Genomic DNA, 24438 nt, shown 5'->3' on the forward strand with positions numbered 1-24438 from the left:
TTTATTTTTGTTTGTTTTTATTTTTATTCATTTTTGTTTGTTTTTATTTTTATTCAGTTAAAAATATTTTAAAATTTCCCTTGTGGTTTCTTCTTTGACCCATGGATTATTTAGTAGCATGTTAATCAATTTCCAAATATTTCAAGATTTCCCAAATTTCTTTTTGTTGTTGATTCCTAATTTAATTCTGTTGTGTGCTTTGAACATATTTAGTATGATTTCAGTTCTTTAAATTTGTTGAGACTTGTTTTATGCTTGTTTTTGTATAGCCTGTGACCTAAGAATGGTTTCTAGATTATTAAAGAATTGTTAAGAAGAAGAAGAATATATGACAGGTAGTATGTGGCCTGCAAAACCTAAGGTATTTGCATCCCACTTGGTCATGGTGTATAATCCTTTTTATATGTTGCTGGATTTGCCCATTTGGGTGGGCAGAAAAGGTTTGCCAACCCTTGGCAAAACATATAGTCTCTTTTAGACAATACTCCATGTGCCTTTGAAAAAATTGTATATTCTGATGTCGTAGGGTGTCATAGGATCTCTGGATTTCAGTTAGATGAAGCTGGTCAGTAGTGTTCAGATCTTCTGTATCCTTGCTTATTTTCTTTCTAATTGTTCTATCAATTATTGAGAGTGGGAGATTGAAGTCCCCAGCTACTACTGCTGAATTATTTATTTCCACTTTTAGTTCTGTTAGTTTTTGCTTCTTGTACTTTGGGGGCTCTGTTGTGAACAATTCAGTAGCATTAAGTACATCCACAGTATTCTGCAAACCATCACTCCTATCCATTTTCAGAACTTTTTCATCATTTCAAATAGAACTCTGTACCTATTAAATAATGACTCCCCATTCCCCCTCACCTTACCCCCTTGGTAACTACCATTCTATAATTTACATTAGGATTCATTTTTTCTATTAACATTCTTTGGGTTGTAACAAATGAATAATGACATGTAGCCATCGTTATAGTATCATATAGAATAGTTTCACTGCCCTAAAAATCCTCTGTGCTCTGCCTGTTCATCCCTCCCTCTCTCCTAACCCCTGGCAACCACTGATCTTTTTATTGTCTCCATAGTTTGCCTTTTCCAGATGTCTTGTAATTGGAATCTTACAGTATGTAGCCTTTTCAGATTGGCTTCTTCACTTAGTAATATACATTTAAGTCCCCCACCAACCATGTCTTTTCATGGCTTGATAGCTCATTTCTTTTTAGAAATATTTTCAATATATTCCATTCTTATATTCTTATATTTTCAATATATTCCATTGTCTGGTGTACCACAGTTTATTTATCCATTCACCTATTGAAGGATATCTTGGTTGCTTTCAAGTTTTAGCAGTTATGAATAAAGCTTTCTATAAACATCTCTCTGCAGTTTTTGTTTGGACATAAGTTTTTGACTCCTTTAGGTAAATACTGAGGAACACATTTGCTGGATTGTATGGTAAAAGTTTGTTTAGTTTTGTAAGAGGTCAACAGACTGTCTTCCAAAGTGGCTGTACCATTTTACATTCTCACCAGCAGTGAATGAGAGTTTCTGTTGCTCCTCATCTTCACCAGTATTTGGTGTTATCAGTGCTTTGGATTTTGGTCATTCTAATGGTTGTGCAAATAGTGTCTCTTTGCAATTTTAATTTGCATTTTCCTGATGACATGTAATGTGGAGCATCTTTTTATATGTTTATTTGCCATGTGTATATCTTCTTCAGTGAGGTGTCTGTTCATGTCTTTGACCAGTCTTTCTCATTACCTTGTTCATTTTCTTGTTGAGTTTTAAGAGTTCTTTGTATATTTTGTGTAACAGTCCTTTACCAAATGTGTCTTTTGCAAATATATTCTCCCATTCTGTGGCTTGTCTTCTCATTCTTTTGACGGTGCCTTGATGTTGTATCTAAAAAGCCATCACCATATTCAAGGTCATCTAGATATTCTCCTCTGCTATCTTCTAGAGTTTTATAGTTTTGTATCATAGGTCTGTGATCCATTTTTGAGGTAATTTTCATGAATAGTGTAAGATATTGTGTCTAGATTCATTTTTTTGCCTGTGAATGTCAGTTGTTCTTATTGTTGGAAAGACTGTCTTTTATCTATTATTGGGGAAGTAACCAAGATCCTTCATCAAAGATCAGTTAACTATATTTATGTGGATCTATCTCTGGGCTCTCTATTCTGTTCCTTTGATCTCTGTTCTTTTGCCAATACCACACTGTCTTGATTCCTGTAGCTTTATAGTGAGTCTTTAAGTTGGATAGTGTTAGTCTTCCAGTTTTGTTTTTCAATATTGTGTTGGCTGTTCTGGGTCTTTTGCCTCCTTATGTAAACTTTAGGATCAGTTTATCAATATCCACAAGATGATTTGTTGGGATTTTTATTGGGATTTCGTTGACTCTCTAGATCATGTTGGGAAGAACTGACATCTTGAGAATATAGAGGCTTCCTACACATGAACATGGACTATATCTCTATTTAGTTTTTCTTTGAATTCTTTCTTTAGAGTTTCATAGTTTCCTCATATAGATTTTATATCTATTTTGTTTGGTTTTTACCTAAATATTTCATTTTTTGAGTGCTGATATAAATGGTAATGAATTTTTAATTTCAAATTCTACTTGTTCATTACTGGTATAGGAAAGTGATTGACTTTAGTATATTAACCTTACATCTTGCAGCCTTGCTGTAAGTGCTTATCAGTTCTGGGAGTTTTTTTGTCAGTCATTTCAGATTTTCTGCATAGACAATCTTGTCATTTGTGAACAGACAGTTTTATGTCTTCCTTCTCGATCTGTATACCTTTTATTTCCTTTTCTTGTCTTAGTGCTTTAGCTAGGATTTCCAGTGTGTTGTTGTAAAGGAGTGGTGAGCACATCCTTGCCTTGTTACTGATCTTTGCAGAAAAGCTTCTAGTTTTTCACCATTGAGTATGATGTTAGCTGTAAGTTTTTTGTAAATGTTCTTTATATCAAGTTGAAGAAGTTCCCCTCTATTCCTAGTCTGCTAAGAGCCTTACTTAGTTTTTTAGTTCAGATTTTTGTTTAAAGTAATTTTACAGACACTGGTATAGTTAAGTCTTTTCAGTTTGCTGAAACAGAGGTTTGTCATCTCAAATTTAAACCTGGATTAGATTCTGCTAGAAAAATAACTGTAAATGTGATGTTGCCTATCCATGTATATGTATACTTTTGAAAATTGTTATGATCAAGGTATTTCTGATGTTTGTTTTTTTGAAAACAAACATACAAACAGACTGAAAGTCAGGAAGGACAGTGAGACAAGTGAAATATCTGAAAATTTTCTTTTTCATATAGTGCTTGGGTTGGGTTAAAGGAAACACAGAGTCTGGAGTTCCTGGTAATCATTAAACATTTTTTCTGTCTGGTTTGTTCACAGATGTTCAGCCTGTTGCCTATGAAGAGCCCAAACATTGGTGTTCAATTGTCTACTATGAATTAAACAATCGTGTTGGGGAAGCTTTTCATGCATCTTCTACTAGTGTGTTAGTAGATGGATTCACAGACCCTTCAAATAACAAAAGTAGATTCTGCTTGGGATTGTTGTCAAATGTTAATCGTAATTCAACAATTGAAAACACTAGGCGACATATTGGGAAAGGTAATTTTGTCATTTTCCTACATTCAGTTGAATTCAGTCATTTGTTGTGCTTGCTATGTAGTCTGCATTGTGTAAGGTTCTGGGGCATACAAAGAAGCTTAAGGCATGGTCCTGCCCTCAAGTTGCAGATGTTGAAGAATGTATTAAGTAAAGACAGACTTCTTTTCTTTATCCTACCTATTTTTTCTTCATAGTACTTAGGGTCTGAAATCGTACTATTCTGTGTTTATTTTTTAAATTTTCAGTCTTTTTGACTGAAATACAAGCTATACAGAAATTTGCATTGTTCACAACAAATCTTCAGCAACTAGAACGATGCCTGGCTCATAGTACATACACAAGAAATATTTGTAGAATATATGAATGCTAGTGAAGGATTAAAATTTTAAAATTATGATATTTGTGGAATATTTTGGGTTGATGACTTGAAAGAATTTCCATTATGTTGGAGGAGCAGGGTTACTGGTAGGAAATCCAGTTTGAATGACGTAAGTCTTCAGTGGCTTCACTGCCACATCTCCCACCTTTTAAATTCAGGTAACAGGGTTTTATTTATAATTCATCCTACAAGATAGTTGCCATAGCAAACAAGGAACTTTTCACATTGCAGTGAAATGTCTCACGCATCAAGTGGTCAGAAAGGAAACCTATCCCAGGTAGAGCTGTTTGCCTCTCTTTTAAGAAGTTTTGTTTTTACCACTTGCTACTTTTTGCTTCTTTGACTTGAGAAAGTCTTGGTCCAAATTAGGAACAAAAGGTAAAAAACTTTAATTGTAATATGATTTCTTATAGAAGAGATTCAGAAAAATAAATAACTTTAATTGTAATATGATTTCTTATAGAAGAGATTCAGAAAAATACTATGTCCAAAAATAAGTTGGAAAGAAAGTTTCCATCCTTTTTTGACTGAACTGTCAACTTGCCATGATTTTTTAGGTAAAATGCCTCAACTTCTATGCATTGATTTTTCATTCTGCAGTAGAATAATTTAACAGAAATCTACTTGGTGAATTCTTAAATTCTAGAATCGTTTTCCCCTTTTTTCCTAGTATGCAGTTCTAGGATCCTTTCTTCCACGGCTCATTTTTATTGGCCCAGAAGCAAAACATAGTTTTTAATGTCATAGCCTGAAACCAGTCTGTGACTCACATGTGTGTACTACGATGGTCTTTTTAGTACCATTTGCAGTAGAGAAAAGTTGGGAACAACTTCAGCTCTAGTATATAATTTGAATTTTTAAATATTGAACATTCATATATTATTTATATATTTTTTAAATACCCCAAACTTTTTTTTTAAAGGAAAGTAAAATAAATCTGCCATTTAAAGGCTTTTCCTATGACCTGAAATTACGTATGTGACTTAGCTTTTTTTTTTTTTTTAAATGCTGCAGACCCTTCCATTAGCAAAAAGAGTGCAAAACTTTTTGCCAAACAGCTATTCATGATGGTTGATAGCTCTAAGAATTCCTTTGAAAGGACTCATCATAAGGTGCTTTTTGGGGGATTTTTTTTTTTGCCATCGCTTTCTTTCATAGAGATGATAAATGATTGTTGGAAAAGAAAAAAAAACCCTGAGAACTGATAACCTAATATGCTGCCAACTTGAGGCTTAAGTCTTAGTTATTTGAGGATCATTTTAGATTTAGGCACATTAACCTCTTGATTATCTTTGGTGGCATAAGGCCATCTAGTGGTAGCTTCTGTCTGAAGACTTGCTATAGTTCAGTAGTTATTCTTGGTTGTACCTCATACAACTCCCTCGGTTTCATTATACTGCTTTGTTGAGTTTACTCTTGTAATGCCTGTCTTTTTAAGGTGTTCATCTGTACTATGTTGGTGGAGAGGTGTATGCAGAGTGCCTCAGTGACAGCAGCATATTTGTACAGAGTAGGAACTGCAACTTTCATCATGGCTTTCATCCTACCACTGTCTGTAAGATTCCCAGCAGCTGCAGCCTCAAAATTTTTAACAATCAGGAGTTTGCCCAGCTTCTGGCTCAGTCTGTCAACCATGGATTTGAGGCAGTATATGAGCTCACCAAAATGTGTACCATTCGAATGAGTTTTGTCAAGGTGAGTGGGTTGTGACCTGTAGCTTAATTTGAGTCACTGTAAATATGTATATTATATGTCTGTAGGTTATGATTTTAAAAAGTCTTTGTTAAATGAAAGGTACTATTTTTTACCTGACTTAATAGGTTTTTAAATAAAATTCTTTAATTTATAACTTAAACCACATGATTGGTCTAAGATTTTATTTTATAATCCAGACATTATAAAGTGCTCAATATTGATATTGAATAGGGGCTGAGTTTATAAAAGGATTTCAGTTAAAGGCTAAATTGCTAGAAAGCATTTAATATTAAAATTGCTTTTTAAGTTCCGTAGCTTCAGCAGTTTCAATCATTATTAGATCCCATTAGGTTGACTTAAAGAATTCTTTACCATACTAAAATTATTTTCCTTGTTCTAAGCTCTGTTATTAAGGATTTGCAAAGTTCAAAGAACTTTTCAAATTTATCATTTGCTCTTGACCTAATTTTATTGGTATTCCAAATGACGTTGCATAAGCAAAATTTAGAAAGAGTTTTAGTGTTATACTTCAGCAACCTGTTCTGTACCTGCTTGTTCCTTAAGGATTTAGCCAAAGAAGAGCAATTGTCAAATGCTCTGTGTAGGTTTTTTTTCTTTTTGGCCCACAGCCCCACAGCCCAGTATTTTCTTGCTATAGGCTTTGTTATAGGCCTGTTTATGCAGCAGTTTATCAATAGCCCTGAAGGCATTTCCCTTGCCTTCTATAGAAACATGGCTTTTGCATATTCAATATAGTCTCCCAATCCACCCTCATCACAGCTGCTTACTTTTCCTGGGCCAGGACTACTGTAAGCAGTAAAGCAGAGAGCTAGATAAATTCAGGCAAATAGAAGTGAAAAAATTCTGTTTTACTCTTCGGAGTTTTAGGCTAAAGTGGTCCAGCTCAATTCATCCCAGTAATTTCCCATCTTAAAGGATAATGATATGTGACCGCCACTTTAATTACATTTGTATGCATTGATCAGATTTACAACGCCTTATCTGATGTTTGAAAAAAACCCTGAAAATCAAAAACTTTTTGTTTACAAAATCTGATGTGAACTTACATGAGGCTATATTTGAGTTTTATTTATCCCATTAAGAGAGAATAGCTCACTGCAGAAATATTAATATTTTAATTATGAGGTATTGCACCATTATTAACTTCCTAAAAGTAAAAAAAAAAAAGAATTCTGAAACATATCTTGCTCCAAGGGTTTCTATTAAGGGATTATATGTTATTATAATGATGCAGCTATTGTGTTGCTTTTAATTTCATGGTGAATGCTAAGATTGGTTTTGTGATAGTTTTTCCTTTAGTTATGTCTGTATATCTCTACTGTTAAAGTTTATTTTTGTTAGTGTGTTGAAATTGGTTTTGACTGGTTGACAGTTTAAAAAGTGGCTTGCCATATTATCTGTTCATTTTCATAGGGCTGGGGAGCAGAATATCACCGGCAAGATGTTACCAGCACCCCATGTTGGATTGAGATTCATCTTCATGGGCCTCTTCAGTGGCTGGATAAAGTCCTCACTCAGATGGGCTCCCCTCTAAACCCCATTTCTTCTGTTTCATAGTGCAGAAGTATTCTTTTCCAGTTATATTATTAGTGGACTTGTTTTAATTTTAGGGAAAATTTCAGTACAGATACTGTGAGCTTACATGGAAAACAGATATTACAGCTTATTTTTTTTCTACATAATTGTGACCAATACATTTGTTTTTGTGATGAATCAACATCTGTTTGTATTCATGTTCATGTGATTAACTCTCAAAAGTGTTGTGAAAGATGCAGAGTGAGTATTGTGCCCCAGTTCAGAAGTTTGGCATTGATCTTAAACTGGAACATACTTTTGCCTTATTGTCCCCTCAGTTTTTTTATTTGTTAAATTTTTTTGGAAAAGTAATACATCACATGATGAAAATTACAACAGTATAAGAAGGTGTTCAATGAGAGTCTTCCGTTCTATTCTTGATTCTCCAGAAGCTGTACTTTTACCAGTTTCTTAGTCCCACCAACTTTAAAAAAGTATAATTCATTGTTTTATAAAAGCATATGGTAGGGGCTTAAAAGAAACTATAAAAAAAAAAGTCTTTTATTTGAAGGAACACTATGCACTGCTCTAACAGGTAGTGTTCAGTAAAAGCCAAGTGATAGTTTTCTAAGTTCATAAAATTTACATTTAATACAGCTAAATGTTGGTCAGTGCATTGTGACTTCACTCAATATTATCTTTTGTAAAATATTTCCTTTTTTAAAAAAAACTTATTGCAAACAACAGATCTCCAGTATATGTCATTTACTCAAATCTGTCATAAGTACTACTTTATAGCTAGTGACAGTGCATGCACGGCCTTGTTCAGCTGTGTTTGCTGCTTTTGGCCAATGTTGCAAGAACTCTAATTTTGACATGCATTAATCTTTTATTTTGCACTTTGATGGGTGACAGTTTTTAGAGTAACCTTTTGTGAAACACACTCAAGCGACTTGGACTTAGATGTTCATCCTTGCTTCCTTGGTACCCCTTTTGTATTAAACACTGCAATTTATAGATTACAGTTATAGGAAGTTATACTTTTTCTAGCTTTTGTTGTATTTTCAACCTAGATTATAAGACTGGTATTCTGTAGCTCCAATTGAAGGTGCCTTTTTAATTCCCTGCAGGATGATATTAACGTTGAAAAATCATGTACTTCATCCCATTGCTCTTACTTGCATCTGTTTCCTCATGCGAGGACCTGTGTCCTGTATCCATAGGAGCCTCTTCAGTCTGGCCCCAAGGATGAGGCCACCTGTCTGATGCTTAAATGAATTGAGCTAGCTGATTTGAAAACATTCACATATCAAAGAATACAGACTATTCTCTCAGTTACCATGGGTGCTCTTTTTCCATTTTTTTTAGCACCTATGTGGATACTAGTCTCCACAGTCCTCTGAGAGGAAAGACATGAAAACTCTAAAATACTCATTTAATCAGTCAAGCTTAAGGGCTTTGAGTAAAGGACTCTTAACCTCTTTTTCTAGGGAGCAGTCAAATGGACACTTAGTTATGGCATGAAGAACAAATACATTTTTTTGGAAAAAAAACCACCTAAGTTACCTATTAGAAGAAGCTTATTTTCCAGTGCCTTTTAAAAATATGTGGAGCCATGTCAGTCTTCTGTTTAAAATGTTAGTTTCATTTGACTTTCTACTTTGCCCTTTCTGCTCTTACGAGGGAAAAAAATGCATTTTTTGAGGAAAGGAGAATGCAGTTCCTTTTGTTTTCCATAACATTATTTATTGCTTTTATAAAGTGCAGCCAATGGATGGTTTTAGTTCTCTCAGATGAAGTGCCATATGTGTTTCAGCTCACAGTCCTTTGCTAAGTAAAAGGAAACTTTCTGACAGTCACCTGAGCCTTAAACGTAAGTTTTACATGACATGCATTCTCAATCTTCCAGAATTGTGTCAGCCACACAAAAGAGGATTATTTGCTTAGTGATAGAACTTAGCTATTTACATCATTCTTTTACTTAGCAGGCTCATGGCACAATCTTTGGAACAAATTTGTACAAAAACTACCTAAGTTGACTGGCAGATACATGTAATCAACTTCAGTGGGCTTGAACTGGTGGAAACTATTGAATTGTTTTATTGATGCTTACAACTGAGTTAATTAAAAATTGTTTTTATTCGTGTAACAGCCTTTAGAGTTAGCAAGATTTTATGTGATTGGCTTTTTCTGTGTTTTCTCTAAGGAGCTGTGTCTCATGAATGACAGTACTGAAGCTATTAACTGGTAAGAGTTTCATGTAGAAGTATAATAAGCCTGTTGTATTTCCAAAAAGTTGTTAACTCTACACCCCTGGGTTTTATATGAAAACTTCATTCAATCCAGCTGGTCCTGTAATTCCTGAGGATGCTCAGTACAGGAATGGATGGGAAATAAAAATTAGCCAGTGACATTAAAAAAACAAAGTAAAATTCTACCAATGAAAAAAGCACCTCTGAAGGAAACCATTTCATAAAATTACAGTTTTAAGCTTTTATTTAATCTCCAGAATGGTTTATAGTCAAATTTATGAAAACGTCATCACAACCAGAATAATTACATTTTATAGCATGTACAACATTTAAATAAATATATGCCAGCTGAAAAGACAGAGTCTGGGAATAATAAAATTACAACCAGTTTGGTAAATGCAAAAAGAGGAATAGAATCAAAATTAATCTCAGTAATGTATTAAAGCAACAAAAAGATACTGACTGGAAAAAAATAATTTAAGAGGTGCATTTTACTAATATCTCTACATAAGTACCTGGCTTACGTTATGGAATATAAACTAGTAGGCAAGTTACTGATCTACTGAAGTGAACTTTTTTTCTTTAGAGAAAATTTAAGGAAGACATCAATCTAAATGTCAAATATATATATCAGACTATAAATCACCTTTTACATTTTCTTGTTATATAAGTAAACTATCAATATGATAATAGAATTGTCTGGGTTTCTGAGGTGAAATCCACAGTAAGATTGCTGTCAATAGGTAGTTCAATAAGTTATACTTAATAGTATGGAAAGAGGGTGTAGCTATTTTATACTTTTCATAACATTTGAGAGTAAGACATTCTTTTAGGATGTAAAATGATCAGTAAGTATTCAGATCTGAAATCTATTGTTAAGATAAGGACTGGGGCTCACATTATATAACCTTCAGTATTATCGTAGAGTACCTGTGGGAAACAGTTCCCCTGTAATGGTGTTCTTTTAAAGGAGAAAGTTTATACAAAAATGAAATCATGCCAGTAGCAGAGAAACTCTAATTTCAAGTTTGATAGTACCTGTTTAAGTGTTGTATTTCTATTACAGAGAGCATCTAATATACCATTTTAGTTCCATTTCTTTATACTTTTTTTTCTAGTTGCTTGCTTAATATTACTTTGGATCATTATCACTCTCCCACTTAAAATATATTAATATCTTTTATACTTTCTGAAGAAGGAGAAATCTTTTGATAATTATTAAATTCAGCTTCCAATGATGATTTAAATTTTGGACCTATTAACTTTTAAGAGGCTCAGAGCTCTTCCTTGTCTTATTAGTTAAATCCTCACTTAATCTCTCTGGTAGGAATTATGACTGTGTGTCCTCATTATACCCATCAGCTAGATAAGCAAGAAACTTTTAAGGTAGTAGATAGCCTGGTGGTTTTAGAAGTGTTTGGTGATTTTTATTGGTGGGAGTTTTCCTAAGTATTGGTTTATGGGCATCTCCTCAGATATTCAGTAGCGCAGCTTTTTGGGTGGTAATCTCAGGTTTGATGCCTGTTTCCCCTGGAGAGTAGCATTTTCCTCATTAAAAGAGGTGGGACTGGGGAGGTTTACTTCTCACAGAAGATGCATGTATGGAGAGAGAACTTGAGGCATTTCTTCTGCGTAAACAATTCTATTCAATACCTGCTAAACAGAAACTTAGCTAGTTCTTTGTAATTCACTGGATTGAAGTTTAGCACGTCCTAATTACAAGAGGTAAGAGTATTTGTCAAGCCTTTGTTATATTGGATTTTTCATAATAGAAACTTCTCTTCTAAAATGCAGTTATTATAATTGAAGTGTTACCCTAAAATTGGATGATTTACAAAAACCAATGAGAAGGACTTTACATATCAATTTTTTTAAAACAATAAGAGCTTATGCTGTAATATTTGCTGGTAGCAATTGCTGTAGAACAAGTGTTGAGTTGTTTTGTTGAAAAGATCTAGTCTCAGAGCAGGATTCTTCTGTTATTTGTGACAGAGTGAAAAAGCTTTGTGTGGTTCTCGTCCAAATAATTCACGTCTTAAAATTCCTAAAATCGTCATAAACCATTGTCTTTTAAGGATTTATTTGAAGATAACTGTTTTTTAAAAGTTTGAAATTTTGTGTAGAGGTAGATTTTTTTTTACCCCATTGATAGGTAGTGCCTTCTTAATACTAGCTGGTGTTAGCTATAACAAAACTCCAGTGAGGCCAAACAATCCCAAGTAAAGAAGAAATCTTTTAGAGTCAGATTTGCCCTTCTAATACCATTGGAGATGATGTTGCTTTGATTTATTCATAAAGTATTTTAACTGTAGGGACTCTTGGAGATAATAGTTGGGCAAGTGCTTTTCTTTTCAACGTGGTTGGTTAAAGTTGCATTTTGAAAATCACTTGTTAAAATTGGGTAGGACTGTAATCATGAAAACTGGGTATTTGTATGTAATCCTGCCCATGTTCTCTTAAAAAGATATTTCATATGCAGATGATAAAGACCAAATCACTGGCTGCACTCTAGGTCTGCTTCTTACTTGTACTTGTTCTCCTTCTGTTTATGTTGTAGAAAATGAAAGTCTAGCAACATGCTTCAATTCTGTTATCTTTTTGATACTTATAAAAATGTATTAGGTTTTACTATATTGTGCTTTTCAAAGCCATAACTCTTAAGAACTTTGTTTTTGGATATTGTTTGCTAATACTTTATTTTAATAAATCTCAAAATCTGCTTAATGTGTGTTTTTGTTTGTTTTGGGGGCTATTCTTTTTTGATTTAACATGTTTCATTGAGTGAAGTTATAAAAAAGGATGAGATTATCAGTTGCTGTGATCGGCTGTGTTATCTGTTTGTGCACTAGCGAGAGAAAATGAATATACTAGGCCTTTCCACCCAGCATGAGGTTTGCTCAGAATGATCAGTATGTTTCTATTCTGTTTATAAGAGAGTTGATGTGTTTTTCTTTGTTAGTTTAGTTTTGTTTTGAAAAAGGATTTGAATCTAGAGTCTGGGGTTTTTTAGATTAACCACTAATTTCCCTTCTCTAGCTCTATCTAAAATTAGAGGTCTTGACCAGATGATTGAGAGAATAGTTGTTAGCAGAGCTGGCTTTGGAGTCTGCTTGCCTGCATTTGGGTCCTGGACCTCAGAGCTTCCTTAACTCTGTGCCCTTAGGCTTAACCACTCTGTGCCTCAGTTTCCAGATCTGTAAAGTAAAAGTCTACTTGTAGGATTTGGGGGAAGATTAAATAAAGTAATACAAATAAAGTACTTAGTGCCCGCCACATCAGAGCTCTTTTATTATGATTATTATCATAACCATCATCTCTTACCTTTCTGCTGCTTCTTTGAATCAGAGGAATTATTTCTGATGCTACTTGACCTTAGTAGATTAATCCTTGATTACCCACTTTGCGAATTAGCCTTGTTTTTCTTAATTTTCTCCTTTTAAAAAAAGTTCAAAATCACAGATTAGTTTTGTCATCCCCACCAAGTGCCTGCCTACTTTTACCACCTTCTGTGTTGTATATACAAGAAATACAAACTTATTCTAATTAGAAGGGGATGGTGAAAATCCATGTGTCCCCACTAGAAAAACCCAAACTAAATATTTTAACCTGAAAGAATAAATATAAAAGCTCTTATTATTCTCTATAGAGAAAAGGCTTCATCAAAAGAATCCGTATTTGCAAATCAGTTTCTTCTTATGCTTTTTTTTTTTTTATTTCAAGTGTAAGGCATTTAGTAAGGTATTTAGTAGCAACTTCACTGTTTTAGAAGCATACTTTAAAAACATTTGTTCTGGCAAAAGATTTCAGTGAACAGTGAGAGGTAGTGTTGGCTTCTCTCAGATTTAAGATAACTAGTTTTCAAATTGCCATAGCCAAAACAGTTCAGGTGACAGGGATCAATTGTGACATCTGTTTCAATTTTCTTTTAGACACAAGAACTCAATGGCTAATGCTATTCCATATTACAGCAGTTTTGATGCAATTCATATTTTATAAATATTTATAAGAAGGCTATCAGCGGGCTATAAGGAAGTATTTTCCCCCCATTTAACATTTTAAATATTACTGTGTTTTTTGTTGTTGAATTTGTAAGCCTATTTTAATAAACTGACTTTTGTTAAAAAAAAAAAAAAGTCCTGTGTTCTTTTGGTCTAAATAACTTTTTATGGTTGTATTTTAAACGGGCTATAGGGAAAATATAAAGAAGAGTTTTTGGCACCTTGCTTAACCATCTCCATCTTAAAGTATGTTGCATGGGGGTGGAAGGAGGATTTAGTTTGGTGGTTAAGATTATTGTATTATCAATATTGTTTCAAGTGGATGTGTGTATAGTTGCTGTGAGGAGTGTTTCCTGAGGCAGTTTTTGATGTTTGGGATGGATTTTGAAAGCCTTCTTATCCTTTTTCTTAATCTCTTACCCCTTTCCTGTCACCTTTTATTTCATTTTAAATAATAGTTTTATCTGAGATAAATGCTGAGAATTTTAATAGTACAGGAAAGTATGAACTAAAAATCCCAAACCAATAGTGAACCACTAAACATCTGTGCATGTATCCTTCTAAACTATTCAGGTAGTCATTCTACATCAGTCCTTTCCTTTTTTTGACAAGAATTTAGCTGATTATGGGTGAAGCTATAGCTCCTTTTTTGAAAGGGTTCTAAGAGAAATTGGTTTGGTTCCAAAGTGTTTCTTGAATTCTGTATCCCCAAGAGAGCATTGTCCTCTGAGCTGTCTCTTATTTTGTTGAATGGCAGACCTTTCCAAAACATATTACATCAAGCTTAGCTCTCCAGATATTTTAATGAGACTGCTGAAGTGACAGAAGAAGCCAATTGGGATTAATCTGGGAAGGCTTTCAGAAAGAAGGAAAATAAGACTTTGGAAAAGAAGGAGAAAGAAAAAAAAGTTTTTCATTCTCCATAGCATTTATCACCATCCAACATCCTACATGTTTTATTTCTTTGCCCTGTTTATAGACTGTGTCATCTCATGGGAATGTAAGCTGTGGCCAGATATGTGTTCCCACTGCTAGAACAGTTTTTGATATATTGTAAGCAGTCGAATATTTGTTGAATGAATGAGAGTACTGAAACCAGATATGATTTTTTTATACTAGAATTTAGCTTTAAATTATGTAATAAGACAATACTTAATTGAATGGATTGGAGCTCTGTACTTTATTAGATCTCTTTATTACCCACCTCATAGGAGAAGAAAGGGGGAAACTCAACTAAGAACATTCATATTTATTCTTTCTCTTTGAGCTTTTGGACCTTTGCCCCAAAGTTATCAGGCTCCTGGATTGTTGCTTAGAGAACCTACAAAATTAACAGGCAACTTGGAGCTTTAACCTGTTGACATTTAATATTTTCCCAGAGAATCGAAAGGGCACAGTTTCCTTGATGTATTTGACAAGAGAAAATAACAACAACAAAAAAGTGTGCTTTTTAGTTCATAGCTTACAGGGGCAGCAGTGTTAAGAACCCCGTAGTTTGATTTTAGTGCCCTGGTTTAGATTCCATAATATCACCCCCAACTGTTGTGCCTGAGGGTCAGGCCTTTAATTGCATTCAGGTGGGACACCCTACGCATTGCCTTTGAGAAACAGAACAGTGACCTGTGTTTGTACTTCAGAATAAAAGATTAATTTTGCTGAAGAGTGCGTGTGTGATTGTCGGGGAAGAAAAAGCAGAGGAGGGTTTGAAGGGCTATGCAGACATTAGTTAAGATTAATGGTAAACATCCCTTGGTTGTCTTTTCTTTACATAAAATTCTGTGAATTTTACAGAATTTGTTTAGGCCAAGTTAGTGATGGCAGTGAAGGTGAAGATGATGAATGCAAGTACAAACTCGTTATGTATGAACAGGAAGCCTGCAAAGATGATCTTCATATGAAAAGAAAGGTGCTGTCCTTTTACTGTCTGTTTAATAAACTGCTAGAAGTTTACCATACCCATTTTCTCTCTCCTTAATCGTTGAACACCTCTGTCCAGCTGCATACCACATTTCCCAGCCTCCCTTTCAGCTGTGGCTGGTCATGCGACTAAGCTCTGACCATTGGCATAATAGCAGAAATGATACGTGTCATTTTGGCATACTGCTCCACAGAGGAACCCTCTTGCTTTTTTCCCCTTCCTTGTGGCTAGAATGCAGATAGGATGGCAGGGACTAGAGTAGCCACCTCAAAGTGGACACGGGAGCCAAGGGACGAGGGTGACAGAGTTGTGCTACTCTTGGAAGGTTATGTGGAAAAGAAACTTGGAGGTGGGGAGTGCTCTTTGTTGTAACAGTCAGGCTGTAACCTGGTGAGCCCTTACTTGCTTCTTCACTTACTCTCACCAGACCTTTATTGCATGCTTACTGCAAGTCAGGCTTCAGGCTCGGCAGCAGAGCTGTCTCAGGGAGTCATTCCTGTCCTCATGGAAAGCGAAACTATAAACACAGTTTAGTGGTTTCAGTCTCTATCTAGTTAGGGTTATTTGATCAGTTTTGGAGGGTGGAGGAGGGGCAGAAATGGAGAATCAGGGAGACTTTAAAAAATAGGTTCGGGGCTTCCCTGGTGGTGCAGTGGTTGAGAATCTGCCTGCCAATGCGGGGGACACGGGTTCGGGCCCTGGTCTGGGAGGATCCCACGTGCCGCGGAGCGACTAGGCCCGTGAGCCACAATTACTGAGCCTGCGCGTCTGGAGCCTGTGCTCCGCAACAAGAGAGGCCGCGATGGTGAGAGGCCCGCGCACCGCGATGAAGAGGGGCCCCCACTTGCCGCAACTAGAGAAAGCCCTCGCACAGAAACGAAGACCCAACACAGTCAAAAATAAAAATTAATTAATTAATTAAAAAAAAATAGGCTCTGCTCCTGTTTTTCCAAATATCTGGATTTTTTTCTGGTTCTGCGTGAGCAGTATCAGGTTGTTCATTCATTTAACTAATATTTGAGGGCCTATTAGATGTCAGGCTGAGGATAAACTGAATAAAACAAAAATACTTTCTCTCAAGCAGCTTCATTCCGGCTGATGGAGACACAAAATAAGACAAATAAAATATATAGGGTAGTGGTAAGTTCTAAGAAGAAAAAGTATGAAAGGAAGATTTGAAATGTCAGGGGTGGGAGGAGGAAGATGGCTGAAGGTTTAGATCCAGAAACCAGAGACGGTCTCATTGAGAAGGAAATCTGTGATCAAAGTCCAAGAAGAGGTGAGGGAGTCAGTATGTGAAGTAGTGATTTAGTTGATTCTTAGTCAAGGCAATTCAGAAAGCATATGAATGACATGGTAAAGATCTCAGCTTCCCTGCAGGAAAAGGAGTAATTCAAGCAGAAATAGCTAAAGGTACAAACTTTTAAATTGCATGTTCTTTAGTCTCTGCAGGATACGATAATAACTGAAGTGTTACACAGATGGAGACAAGAAATGTCAGTTGCTAACAACTTTGTGGATTACCACCTCCAGGAAACAGGCCAGTTGGAGGCCCGATCAATAAGGAGCGTTCAACTCAGTATTTCATCTGATGCAAGTTTAGTTTAAGGCAGCAAATCAAAGGTGAAGTGTTCGGATGAAGAACCCACAGGCAAGAGTTTACCTTAACCTCTAGCTGTCTTTCCATTATATTCCAGTCAGTAAATACTTATTCAGTGTCTGTTTTGTGCTTAACACTATGCTGGGCCTTAGGAAAGCAGCAGTGAGCAGAGCGGGCACATGCTGTCCCTGACCTCATACAGCTTACACGGTAGTAGAGGGGAGACATTAGGCCACGAACTACAACGCAGTTACTTGATAGCTGCGGTAAGGGACCTGATCGGGGGCTGTGAATGAACATAACTGATCTCCTCTGAGAACTCAGGCAGATCCATTTTGAGGAAGAGATATTGAGACCTGAGGGATGAGGAGGCATTAGCTGGATGAAGGAGGAGGGACAAGCAGCTTAGGCAGAGAGGCTTTAGGGATCAACAGGCCACTGTGTCTCAAGCCTGGAGTGCAAGAGGAATGTGAGGGGATGAAGCTGGAGAGGTTGGTGGGGGCCAGAGGATGCTGCATCTTGTAGGCCAAGGTTAGAGTTTTGTTTTAAATCCTGAGAACAAGGAGAAGCCACTGGAATGTAAGCTGGGGCTGGAGGCAGGTACTGGGATCGGACACCTGCTTTGGAGAGAGGCAGAAGTGAATGCTGGGCTTTGAATTCAGGTCATGTTGGTAGAGATGGAGGGGAGTAGATGGAGCAGAGTGGTGTCTAGGATGGACTGCACATGGGAAGATGAAGAAGAGTTCGGGGTCAGGATGACCACCATGTGCTTTTTACTTTGGGCAACCAGATGATGGCTCAGTTTACTGAGATGGAGAAGACTGGAGGAAGGTCTAATTTATATGGAAAGGTGATGAATTTTAGTCACTGAGGGAAAGCAGTTGCTATTTTTGCTGCTGCAAACACTTCTGAAATGGTCATCCTGATGGCGAATAATGATAGCTCACATTCGAGCACTTACCACATGTAAAACATGAGCTGAACACTTTACCTCCAGTGTCCCCCACAATGTTGAAAATCCCATGAGCTAGGTACTGTTATTGTCTCCATTTTACAGATGAGGAAGCAGGTTTTCGGAAATCCAGAAGCATGAGCATGGCATGGAGTGATGGCCAAGGTCAGGTTACCGGTCTCCAGGACTCTGGCTCTTGGTCTCTACATTATGCTGCTTCTCCTGGTTCCTGGCATCTTTAACCACTTTCCTAATTTCTACCCTACCCACCCTCTTACCCCCCATCAGAAATGTGTTCTCAACCCTCTCACCTGCCCCAGTGACTGGTTATGGAAGAGCAGCCCAAACACCTATGTCATGGGTCCTATTCCTCAATTTAGCCTGTAGGCCCAGCCCTTCCAAGGTAATTCCAAGACATCATGGGCTTGGTGGAAGAACAAAGGGCAGGAGGATGTGTGTGCATAGATCGACCTTCCTGATACCCATCTAAATGTCCAGTTAGCACGTCATAGTCCACTTACCCTGCATATCAGCAGGAGACAGACATGAGCTCAGCCACACCCTTTCCAGGGGAGAATCTGGGTCTAGGTCCCACATGACAAAGGACCCATTACTGCTCAACTAGTCTAACACTAGCCTAGAGATGAGAATGAAATTATTTAGGGTCACAGTCCTGGCAAAAAGCAGAACTCTAGTCCAGTTCCTCATACTGACCCTGCTCGGTTTCTAGATTTCCAGCTCTACACGGCGCAATTACTTAGGAATTTCTTCCAGAAGTATCGGTTCATTTGAAGTGGCCAAGCCTTTGGCTTAGGTGGCTAAGACCACTGAAACCTTGTAGAGACATCAGAAAGATGGTTTCCACGTTGTCTGCATCTTAGCATTTTTTAGCTTTAACCTCTTGATGCCTTGGGACAGTATTGTATTAAGGGATCCCAAGAGCCTCCTGGATCACTCTGGCTTCAACTGGTTCTGGTCCAGGAACTTCAGGTGACCTCTAAGCCAGAAGTCCACTGATAATCCCTTACCTCGCAATTTTTTGTGGTCACAATAGAGCTGTGGTGAGAGCACATCCTGCTTGTGGGTCAGCTTCTCCCTTCGGCAGTGCTGCCTCAAGCCTAAGGCTCAGTTACAATAACAGCTAATATTTGAGTGCTAGCATGTTACACTGATTATGTCATTTGACGTTCAACCCTGTAGAGCTAGGTGATATAATACTCATTTCACAGATAAGGAGACAGGCTAGGATAGATAAGTAATTTGCACAGGGTCACACAACCAGTGAGCAGTGGAGCTGGGATTTAAAGCCAGACAGACTCCAGAGCTCGTGCTTCTGACCACTCTGCGTACTGCCTTGAGATCTATCCATGGGGGGATGTGGAGGAGGCATACGCTGCCTCTACATTAGTCTCTTACCCCTCACAGCCCCCAGACTAAAGCTGAAGGGTCCCGCATATCAGCAGTGTGTGATTTCATTATGCCAGCCGGGGCTCTCATACCTCCTTAAAATTTATTCCATTTAGTCTTCTCTGCAACCAAGGGTCTCATGCATTAGCTGAGTTACCATTACTATAGGCTAGAAAGGTTTGGCTACATTTCCAAAAACCAGACTGTTCTGTGAGGTTATCATAGAATTAGCTCCATTAGGGCTTGCTTGGTGTTAGCTCTCCAAGACATGGGTAATCAAGCCCAAGATGAACCCTCAGCTGCTCATGTCTGCTGCTTCATGGGATAGGAGCAGGAGGGGATCTTGCGCACTGGCTGAGGAGAAGTGGTGGTGAGGAGCCCTAGCCTGAGACTGGAGCCGTAGCAAGTCTTTTCCCAGCCTCAGCTGGGGTCCTTAGATGGGTTTCAGTGTCAGCCCTCACAAAAAGTTTGTAGAATTGTGTGCCTGTATGCATTTTGCCAGACAGGCATCCTTAGTATTCTTCAGATTCTCAAAATCTGAGTGACCCCTAAATGGTTTAAAACTACTCGATTAGATAATCTACCAAATCTCCTTTTAGTCAAACATTCTCTAAGCTCCAGTGTCCTAATGAGCCAGGTGACTCCTGAAACTTTTAAACCACCATAAAGAATTCTCCCTAGAATTAGATTAACTTTGAAAATGGTCAAGGTTATCACAATTCTTTCTATTCCCTCTCAGGTTCTTTGAAATCTGCTCCTCCAAGCTGGGCTTATTCATCCATTGCTTTCCTGCTGTCTTTTCCAGAGCTGGCCTCCTGTCTACCTTGGGCAGAAGTGCTGAGCAGCTGCCCCCATCGCCTGACCCTCAGGCCCTTCCTTCACCAGGTGGTTCTGGTCCAGAAAAGGCTCCTGGAAGGGCTCAGGCCCAGAGAGGCTCTGGGAGCGACGGAGTGGATGCCAGGTGGGAGGAACCACCCCACAGGGAAGGACTCCATGGAGCCCTATTAGAGGGATTTTTTTTTTTTTTCAGCAGATGAGGCAGCAATTCCTCTTTGAGACCCACTCGGAAGACACTTGCCAGAGCAAGTAACTGACTGACCCTGGGGAAGGGTGGAGCTGGAGAGGAGCGAGCATCATTAAAACTGACCTGGGCCACAGCGAGGTGGGAGGCGTGCTGCGCTTGGGTCTCAGCCTGCTCAGGATCGCCCTGCCCTTTATCCCCCTTTCCCAAGTGGCGCAACCAATGACCAGAGCGTCGTCAGCACTGGGTCTAATTCGGTGAGGTTTTATTGTAGAAATGCGGCCCCTGGAGATGAAGGACACTATTTCCTGACCACAGGGTGCTGCAGGTGAGACCCTGCGCCTCTAGACCGGCTTCCCCTTTGCGCGTGCGGGCAGAGAAAACTGGGTCCTCAGACCCGGGCGGGACCCACTGAAACTCGCGTCCCCTCCTTCCCCAGGGGACGAAGCTTCCGAGAGCCATCATTCCCAAGTCCGGCTGAGTTCACAGTCAGATCCTAGTGGGACCCTCGGTGCCAAAGAGTGGGAGAGGTGGTAACAGCCGCAGGAAGACGGCCGCAGGGCCGGGGACTCCGGACAGGCAGCTCCCCGGCTGGCTGCGCGCTCGGGTAGTTGCGCGCTCACAGCGCCTGCCCCTTGGGTGTGCAAAGTAGGGAAGTCAGCGGGCGGCGAGGAAGGCTCCCTTGTCCGGGCGGGAGCGCCGTCTTGCAGGAAGGCACCCTCCGCCACCCCCCTCAAGCTGGGCCCACTGTCCAGGGAAGAGAGAGTCCTCCAGGGGAGCAGAACCTTAGTTCCCTGCGGCCACGAGGATCGGGACCCTCTGCAGCCTCCTAACTCCTCCTACTCCCTTGACGCCCAGGGTGCTGTTCAAGGGCGGGAAGGGTGTTGGGGGTCAGGGCGCAGTGTTCCCAGGGGCGTCAGGTGCACCCTGCCTGGCTCACACCGACTGCTGGTGGCGAGACCGGGACCGGGCGCCTGCCGGCGTGGCTGGCTCCGCCGCTACACCGGCCGCATCTTCCAGGGCGCGCGGGCGTCCCGCAGCGAGCGGTCGTGGGGCAGCGCGGCGAAGGCCGAGTGGCGCAGCTGGCAGCCGATGAAGAGGACGACGAGCGCCACGGAGAGCAGCAGCAGGAAGAAGAGCAGCAGGTAGGTAGGCAGGTCGGGCTTGGCGGCCGCGCCGTCCCGCATTCCGCGCGCGGTAGCCAGCTCCAGCGGCAAAGCGCCCTCCGCCTTGACCGTGGCTGCCAGGGCCAGCGCGCCGCCTACCGCCGCTTCGGGGCCGCCCGTGGCGTTGAACACGTCGCCGTACATGGCCCGCGGGGCCGCCGACCCCGGCCCGGCCGCCTCACTTCGCTTTGTGCCGCCCGGCGCCGCCCCGCGCTTCCATGGCGCGCCCTGCTCTTCCCGCTACGGGTGACTGACCGCGAGCCAGGTGCCTGCGGGGTCGCCGGAACCGCGGAGCCCCCGGGCCGCCGCCGCTCCGTAGCCAGCCGCGCTCAGCTGCCCTCCCCGCGGGGTGGTGGACCCCACGGCTCGGAGCTGGACGGCTCGGCGGCCGCGACCCCCGGACTTTTCGGGTTTCTCGCCGTCGCTACCCGCGGTCCCGAATCAGCGACCCGGGTTTACGGCCGCCCTCTCAGCTCGGACCCCAGCTCCGGTGAGCTCCGGGCTCCGGGGCGCCCCTGGGCTGCGACGGCGGCGAAAGCTGAGCGGTGAGTGCGGCCGCAGCTCGGGGTCCCTGCCGGGCGCCGCCAGAAGCCGGGTGCACAGAGGGCGCAGGCGGGGAGTCCTCCGCGTCCTCCCGCGCTGCCGCCGCAGAGTCTCGGAGCAATTCTGCAGCCTCGAGTCCCTGTTGAGATGCCGGGTGTGCGGAGAACCTGTCCCCGCTGGCTTCGGCTGCTGCGCTCCTGTCTCTAGCTGGAGACTGAGCTCTGAGGTGCCCCGCGCTCTCAGGTCCAGGTCCGGGGGGTGGGGGTGGGGGTTGGAGAGGGGCGGGACTGGCGGCAGCTGTCCCCGGGGAGCGGCTGCGAACCAATGAGAGCGAGAGAGGACAGGTATGCACCTCCCCCCCATCCCGCAACCCCCCCCCCCCACACCCCACCCCCACCCCCGGCCTGGCCTCACATCACTCACGGACAGAGGGACACAGAGAGGGAGGGAGGAAAAACAGGGTCATGGAAAGACAGACGGACAAAGAGACGATTACAGACCTGTGAACAGAGACACACGCAAAATAGAGACAGTATGGACAGCAAACCGGTTCAGAGACCAGGCTCAGACAGGCATGGATAGCTGTTTTTGTTCTCGTGGACATTCTCCCTCCCGGCACAGCCTGGTTGGCTCCCAGTCCCAAAACTGGGTAGTCTGGGGAGGGCAGGGAGGCCCTGGGCAAGGGCAGAGGGCTCCCAGACAAGCTGGGGCTTGTTCCGTGGGCCCAGGCTCCTCTCTAGCTGAGGGCACATATGCTTCCCCACCATGAGCTCACTTTCTCAGCGCACTTGGCCTGTTCTGCTCAGGCACAGAGGGCAAGAGGAAGACGTGATACTGGCAATGGCCCACCTGCCCTTGGCAGCCCTGGCAAAGGCTTGGTGGCCAGGACGGGGTGAGCAGTCAGCAGGAGCAAGGGGGTGTCTCCTTTCCAGGAGTCCACACTCTTCACTTCCTTTGCGAAGTTTTCCAAGCCCCCCAGATTAGAATGGGAACCAGTGGCCTGGCCACCGCAGCCCCTGAACTCTTCAAGAAGCACTGCCTGCCCTGGACTGTCATGGTCTGGCCCAAAGCTGAAGGAGGCAATTGCCCTCAAGGTTCTGCAAGTGTAGGGTCAGGAGGGAGTGTGCCTCCTTCCATTTTGCACCCTGGGTACCTCAGTCCTCACCCTAGTCCCAGCTCTGAGACCCCTACAGGGTCAGCCAAGGTCACAGCCTTGTCTCCCTCCCCCACACCTCCTTCCCCCATCAAGGGGTACAGGATGTGGGAGAACTTGGTGAGCACCGGCTGCAGGAGCCTGTGGGAAGATGAACTCATTATTCGCCTCTTCCCCACTGCACCTCGCACCTGCCCACAGGCTTAACAAGAGCAAGCAAGGTGTGCAAGGCCATCCTCGGCCAGAGCGCATTCCCACAAAGCCCAGCTCAGCCCAGGAGAAACACCTCTGCAAGCTCTTTGTATAACACTGAATTGTGGGCCTGTCCTGACCCTACAGAGAGTTTGACTGCTTGCTAAGTGAGGTGCAGAAATGCTCCGGAGACCCTCCTCAGTGTTTTCCTGTAGTTCCATGGACAGGCCTGTGGGGAGCCTCCCTGAGCATGGGGGTGGGTGTGGGTGTGGGTGTGGGGTGGAGAGCGGGACCTGGCAGGACTTAGCATGACCCCATCTGCCCACCTTGGTCCCGGGGCGCTGCCCAGTGTGCTCCAAGGGCATAGGGCCCCGAGCCCCTGTGCCCGGCTGCTGCTTAGGCCAACTCCTCATTTTCCAGATGGGAAAGCTGGCTCCGAGAGGGGCAAGGCTCATCCATGTTAGCACACGACAGCCTCCACGTAACAGTGATGCAGCAGCCGTGGATGTGGGCTGCTCAGGCAAGGAGCAGAGTCCCTTTCTCTGAAGGCCGGAGCTACTTGGGATAGCAGTTTACTCAGCCAGAAGGATCCCAGGGACGTTATGTGAAAGCAGAAGAAGCTTCCTCAGGGACACTGTCAGCCAAGGGGAGAGGCAGCATGTGGATTGGATGGAGGGGATTTTATCCAGGTGAAGCCCCTGCTGTCAGTAACTCTCTGGGTCTTGAGTTTTTTGTTTGTTTTTTAAGGTAAAACAAAATTAAAATTTTCTTTTTCATTAAAGATTGTGCCCATCTGAAATATATACAATGAAGAAAAACATCAAAGTGTTTTTGGTTTGTAGCTTAGTTTGTGGTTTGGCCTGGAACTTCCTCCATGTTTGTGTGGGGAGTCATGGTGGCCCTGCTGACCTCCGCTTCCTCTCCACCCTGCTCATGAGGTCAGGTAAGACACCAGGCAGTGGCAGGAAGGCTGGGTGGCTCAGTTGGGAGGTCCTAAGTGGAATCTGGGCCA

At 41.5% G+C, this 24438-nt stretch overlaps 2 protein-coding genes across 4 annotated transcripts in view; one reads left to right on the plus strand and one right to left on the minus strand.

Annotated features, from left to right (window-relative positions):
- SMAD5 (SMAD family member 5) overlaps positions 1–15330 on the plus strand; it is a 53259-nt gene extending 37929 nt beyond the window's left edge. For 2 of the 3 annotated variants that reach the window (XM_059917151.1, XM_059917153.1), the window contains exons 5-7: positions 3393–3614; positions 5432–5688; positions 7123–12196. In XM_059917151.1, the coding sequence (XP_059773134.1) occupies positions 3393–3614; positions 5432–5688; positions 7123–7266 (623 nt within the window). In that variant the 3' untranslated portion in view covers positions 7267–12196. Of the gene's footprint in view, positions 1–3392; positions 3615–5431; positions 5689–7122; positions 12197–15265 lie in introns of those variants that run through there. The other variant, XR_009502395.1, reaches the window with a different exon arrangement.
- Positions 15331–20624: 5294 nt separating this feature from the next.
- Positions 20625–22311, minus strand: SMIM32 (small integral membrane protein 32). Its single transcript, XM_059919485.1, has one exon. The coding sequence runs from the start codon at positions 21680–21682 to the stop codon at positions 21371–21373; it is 312 nt and encodes a 103-aa protein (XP_059775468.1). The 5' UTR covers positions 21683–22311; the 3' UTR covers positions 20625–21370.
- Positions 22312–24438: the final 2127 nt, after the last annotated feature.

The sequence above is a fragment of the Balaenoptera ricei genome, chromosome 3 (genome assembly GCF_028023285.1).
Source record: "Balaenoptera ricei isolate mBalRic1 chromosome 3, mBalRic1.hap2, whole genome shotgun sequence".
Taxonomy (NCBI): domain Eukaryota; kingdom Metazoa; phylum Chordata; class Mammalia; order Artiodactyla; family Balaenopteridae; genus Balaenoptera; species Balaenoptera ricei.

What these genes read in the sequence shown, in the direction of transcription:
- SMIM32 (XM_059919485.1), bottom strand. Translation starts at nt 21,682, where the DNA reads ATGTACGGCGACGTGTTCAACGCCACGGGCGGCCCCGAAGCGGCGGTA.